The 5,884-nt window shown below is 40.1% G+C and overlaps 1 protein-coding gene across 3 annotated transcripts in view; it reads right to left on the reverse strand.

The window, feature by feature from the left end:
* The window catches only part of LOC107655321 (MAGUK p55 subfamily member 5-A-like), a 45,656-nt gene that overhangs the window by 10,020 nt on the left and 29,752 nt on the right, over positions 1-5,884 (reverse strand). For all 3 annotated transcript variants that reach the window (XM_016442784.1, XM_016442783.1, XM_016442782.1), the window contains 2 exons: positions 2,827-3,340; positions 820-1,028 (listed from right to left, as the gene is read on the reverse strand). In XM_016442784.1, coding sequence (XP_016298270.1) covers positions 820-1,028; positions 2,827-3,274 — 657 coding nt within the window. In that variant the 5' untranslated portion in view covers positions 3,275-3,340. The remainder of the gene's footprint in view (positions 1-819; positions 1,029-2,826; positions 3,341-5,884) is intronic.

Consider the following 5,884-nt stretch of genomic DNA (forward strand, 5'->3'; position numbering starts at 1 on the left):
ACTTAACCACTGATTTCTAATCGTGTCCTCTTTTGGAAGGCCAACCAAAGTAGTTTCGCTTTCACAACGAAACACACAGCGCCTTCATGACATGGCGGTGACGGCAACAACAATACTACAGCAAGAATAAAAGTTCAACTTTCTTTCTTTGCGTGAACATTTTGGCGGCGTTATGCAAATCATTCCCACAGAACGAGCCGTTTTAGGTAGGCGTGGTTGACTTAACTTTTATAAAGAATATCTCTTTGGATTTGAGACTTTAGTCTTTGCAACTTTATAGATCTTCTTTATGCAGCAAGAGCTTGTAACACTCCAAAGAGAAAGGAAAAATTGAAATCGCATCATATGACCCCTTTAAGATGTCTCCAAATGACAGATAAAGTGGAGACAAATCAAACATGTTTTTTAGACATTCTAACAACTTTAGTTTACATGTGGTCCCTAATTGCAAATCAACTAATCCACAAACACACTTTTTTAAAAGCTCCTTCACCAGGTGGAAGGTGGACAGTCATGTGACTATGACATTATGCCCACAGACTGCTGCATTTAACCATGAGTAGTTTGACGAAGCAGATGCAAGCCTTTTCTTTTTTCCAAGTCTTTTGTTTATTTTTTTATTTTTTCAAGCACCTACCCCTCTTGGCCTTCAGAGGGGAAAAATCCACCACGTTTCTTTGTCTGGCTGCTTTTTACAATTAGTAGGCCTATTCTGATGCAAAATGTGTCAGAGCATTTCTTATGTATCCATATTTACCATGAATGCATGTTTCCCGCTCATCTTTTACTCAATCCACATATTTAACAAGTGCCGCTCACCTCTTGTGCGAGGCCCTGTGCGTGGTCCATCATGGGGTAAGGAGGGCTGGGGCGGTTCATATAGTGGGCCACAGCGTTGTGAATGTTGAAGGCTTTCTGGAAGTCAGGCTTCTGGACCAGCTGTAGAACCAGCTCTATGTCCTCTTGACTCTGAGAGTCATTCAAACTATGCTGCACCTGCTTGAGGGACATCAACAGGTCCTCCAGCTCTGAAAGCACAAACACAAACCGTAAGTATGCTTGCAGATCACTCATGTATCTCAAAAACACCCTGCTTGTTAAAACAGAAGAAACAGTAAGTTCACAGAGGAACAACAGTACATACCTCTGAATCATTCACCCAGAAACCCGATGACATGGCCTCTCACAAAGACTCCCCCACTGAGCATGTTTATTGTTCGTCATCCACATCGCACAACGTTTGACTAAATCGAAGATGTAATTCAGCTATTCTAGCGTTGTCCTTGACTAACCAAGTTTCATCTATGCCGTAATTCTCCTTTATAGTGTCTAACTCGGAAGAGAATGGCGAGACACAATATGAGTGAGACATGTGGGTGTGTTTTCCTTGTGTGGTGTGTAATGTCTAAGTGGGTGGCTAATAGAGGTATTAGTGGGTAAATCAAATATCCTAAGTGTTGCCTTTGCTTTGTTCTTGACAGGACATTTTATGCACAATTTAGTGCTACAAAGAGTTTTAGACTGTCCAAAAACAGCATGGGGAGAGCGTGACAAACAATGCAGAGAGATGAACTGGAACAAAACAGTATAGCAAGAGTGGTCTGGGCCAGAATGTTTCATAAAAGCCTTTTTAATTAACCTCCCCCATCGGCGGGTCCTCTTCTCCCTCCCTGAGGAATTCTACTCACACACATCCCTCGGCCATGACTTACAGCAGCAACTTCAAGTGCCCCTCTCATTTGCACAGTAACTCAGTTCGTTCATCCTTGCCATGCATTCTGGACTTCCCCTTAATGGAGATCTATTCAAAACCAAGAATTTACTGGAAGAGCTGAGCATGTGTGTATCTGTCTAATCTAATGGATTAAACTCTAGTGAAAGGCTTCATGTCGAGAGAAACTAAAGAGAAAAACTAAGAGGAAAGCAATGAAAGGTGAAAAACATATAAAACATTTTTTTTTTTTAAATCAGCTAAAAACATATTAAGATAATGAGGCATATAAATGGACTTTTGTTTTTATTTAGTTTCAAGTCCAGTAGCTCTTTGGCTCTTGAACACTCTTAGTCATCAGTAACACCGCTCTTTGCCTCCTCTAAGAATGACTTCACTCATGCATGCCGATTTTAGCAGTCAAGTGCCCTTCAGTTCCTCTGAATCAGTTTCAAACTCACATTTCCATAACCATTTGTGCCATTTTGTCACTTTTTGTCATATGATTGTGGAAAGTAATGGTTAATTGTTATGTTTTTTGGACACTTTATACGTCTGAATGTCACTGCATATCAAGCACTGTTATTTTAGTATTTTTTATATAATATTATAGTATTTATGAACCATTCAAATTAGCTTTTATTTTAATATTTTCATTTTAATGCAAGTTTTAGTAATTTTTGTTTTTCTAATTTTTATTAGTTTTTAATGTTTCTAGTTTTAATTTGGTTTTATTTCAGTTCTTGTTTTAGTACTTCAACTTAACTAAACAAAGTTTCCAATTTTCATGTTATTTAAGATTTTCATCTAATATTTAATTTCAATTAATGAAAATAATTTTTAACAACACTGATAGTATCCGATTTATCAGTCTATCACTATTAAGGATAGAAAGGAGTAAGGACAGAAACAATGTGGAGAAGAAAGTGGGAATGAAAAATGTTGCAAGCCAGATTCAAACTCATACATTCCCTTTGAGCACCATGACTCAATGTGTAGGCTAAACGCCATGGCTTTCACACCCACAATACTGCTGCTTGCTCTGCACATGTCAGAGGCGGGTTTATAGCAGCAATCTTTGGAAACAATGCCCATTAGCAGTTTATGACACCCACCTAGTAGAGCTGGTGGTGCAGTGAGGTTCTGCAGACCACCTATGGAGCCACCCGGACCTTCCATTTGCTCGAAGGTGGGGTTATCGATGCCCACTTTGGGATTTTGGGAGAGTTTCTTGAGGCGCATGGACGAGTTGAGGTCAAGTTCCTGTCGGTTGCGGCCCTCTTCCTCCCGTCTCCTGCGGTCCTCCTGCTGCTGACGGATCCTTTCCAGCTGAGCGCTGCGTCTGACGGGCAAGGTGCGGGCACCCAGTTCACTGGGGCAGTCCACAGCCATCTCCCTGTGTCTCTGCACCCCCTCCTCCAGAAAGTCAGTGCCTCCGCCGCTCCCTCCCCCGCCATCTGACTCGGTCACATATCCGTTCATGTGGGAGGTGGTCATCATGGCTGTGCGTGTGTGGTGTGAGTGTGTGTGAGGTATGAGTGTTAGGAGGGGTGCTTTCTGCATGGTGTGAGGGCTGAGGCCATGACAGCAGGGCTGAGGTCAGTTGCAGCTCCAGACAGAGAGCCACACCTGGAAAAGAGGGAACAGCGGTAAGAGGAGCTTTCCACAACCAAGGATATTTTACGTGCATTTCAAAAACACTTTCATTCACATTTATACACATTATCTTTTCATTTAAAATTTCACCCATACAGCACATTTTTATTTACAAGCTTGATTTAATCTAACCCTAACCTTGAGTATTGAACTTAGGCTAATTCAGAATTTTTCAGCACTGTGCTACAGGCATGAATGATACCTAGGGATGATACCTAGCTCTGTTCATACACTGTGTGGTATCGGCTTTTAGTATCAGAGCATTTTTAGGAGTACGAGTACAAGTACAGGAGAGCAGTAACGGGCCCGTTACTGATACCAGTATCGGTATCGTGCCCGATACTGCGCTCCTGTACCTGTACATGTTTTGCTTGCTTTATGAGTGTTTTGCATTATATAAGTCTTTGTAATACAAATCGCAGCACATTTCAGATGAAAAAAACTTGACTTATATTTCAGAAAAAGATTTATATTTCAAGATTTATATATAACGAGTGGTACCCTGCATTATAACAGGATGACAACTGATGACAGTACTGAGCCGCTGAAATGAAGCAGCTCTAATGCGCCATTAAATCAAATAGAGCATTTTAAATAGATTAAATACTATAGAGCAATAAAATGAACAGTGAAAGTAACAAAAGCTTGTACAATACATTTTAATTATTGCATTTAATTAATAATTTTGTTTGCTAAATGAAGCCAGCTAACATGATTCATCTATACATTGGATATATTAAAATACAGGTATCGGTATTGGTATCTGCGAGTACAAAAAAAGTATCTGTGAGTACAAAAAGTATCGGCATCAGACTCATTCTGGAAAAAGTGGTATCGGTACCAAAATGCACTTATAAACCTCATAGCATCATGCTATAAATTACACAAGAATGCCCTGCTTATTTCCCTCAAGACATTAGCATTGTGGCAACAGGTTTTGCCCAGGCAAGCACTAATCATTTCTTTTAGAAAATGTAAAAATACAGTTTTTTGCTTTTGTCGTAATATATTTTGTAGTCTAGCCCAGACTAGTCATCCATAAAGTATGTAGTTCATTAGCGAAGCTGACTATCTATCCATCCATCACATATCCAGTTGTTTTGACATTTAGTTTCTTTGTCTTTCTTATAGGACAGTGAAAATTTGACAGTTGAGGGAGAGAGTGGACGAATGGGTTTGGGACAAGATCCAAGTCCCAGGAGCAAAACAGCACCTGACATCATCCATTAAATCTCAATGTATATGCAAAACACAAAAAAACTCTATACGGTCACAACAGGAAGTTGTCTTGTTCTTAGTGGTTCAACGGATCACAAAACTCACGGTTCAAATCATATTACGGTTTTTGAGTCATGGATTGGATCGTTTTTTCAGATCAGAAAAAAAAAATATTTCAATTTAACTTGCGTTCCATTTATTACTTAAAGCTAAGCACATATTCGATACCACATCAGAAACTACTAACCTAAGGGTGTATTCACACCAGGAAAGTCCGCTAGTTCACTTGCTTTGGTCCAGACCAAATACAATGTTGATTTTTTTTGTTTTGTTTGGTGTGGTTCGCTTTCACACTGCCCTTTTTGCAAGTGAACCAGAAATTTTAAACAAAACCACACGTGTGCTAAGGCAATCCATTCATTGGACAGTAATTCTCAAGCATACCAGAGTTCATTTGGGACCGGACCGAGACCACCTCTTCAGCTGGGTCTCGTTGCGGTTGTTTGGTCCGCACCCGAGTGCGATTGCTGTATTCACACCTGCCCAAAAGATCCGCAACAAGGGGGGAAACGAACTTGAGTTCGATTTAATCGAACCAAACAAGACAGGTGTGAATACACCCTAAGAAAGTTCAAACATGATTAAAGGCAAGTGAACAGCCAGTAAAAAATAAGAACAAATACACAAATTACAAGCATAGAGATAAATACAACAGAACAAAGTTATAAATAAAATAAGCACTGTGTAGTGTTCACTGTTGGCTTACTGCAATAGTCTGTGTTGACGGTGTTACTGGTGTTAACCCGCAACACCGGTTACGTCACTTGCCCACCGTGGCACCACCTCCACCGTCTTTTTGATTTTTTATAGTAATAAAAATAATTTAGTTCAGTTGTGAACTAAGTTGTCAGGAGTGCCTCAGTTGGAGTGCACGCGTCGATTAACCGGTGGAAAAATTTCATCACCGTCATAACCCTAGTTCACTCTATAAATTAAATATAGATTAATATTTGTCAAAGCTGTGTTTTGTTGTTTGATGAGCATTAATGACAGTAGCAGGTATTTATAGGCTGCTGTCCCTTTAAGACCTGATGCACGGATCCAATATAATGATACACATCCGATTTCTTTCTCAGCTGTTTTCATTCACTTAAAGGTGCACTAAGCGATTTTTGAAAAATGCTTTTGACCACAGTGTCGGACCGAGTCCCAAACACACTCGCAGCCAATCAGCAGTAAGTGGCGTGTTTAGTAATGATAGGGAGAAGAGAGCGCTCAGTGAGTGCACAGGACGGATAT

Source organism: Sinocyclocheilus anshuiensis, unplaced genomic scaffold (genome assembly GCF_001515605.1).
Source record: "Sinocyclocheilus anshuiensis isolate Anshui unplaced genomic scaffold, SAMN03320099.WGS_v1.1 scaffold1096, whole genome shotgun sequence".
In the NCBI taxonomy this organism is placed as follows: Eukaryota; Metazoa; Chordata; class Actinopteri; order Cypriniformes; family Cyprinidae; genus Sinocyclocheilus; species Sinocyclocheilus anshuiensis.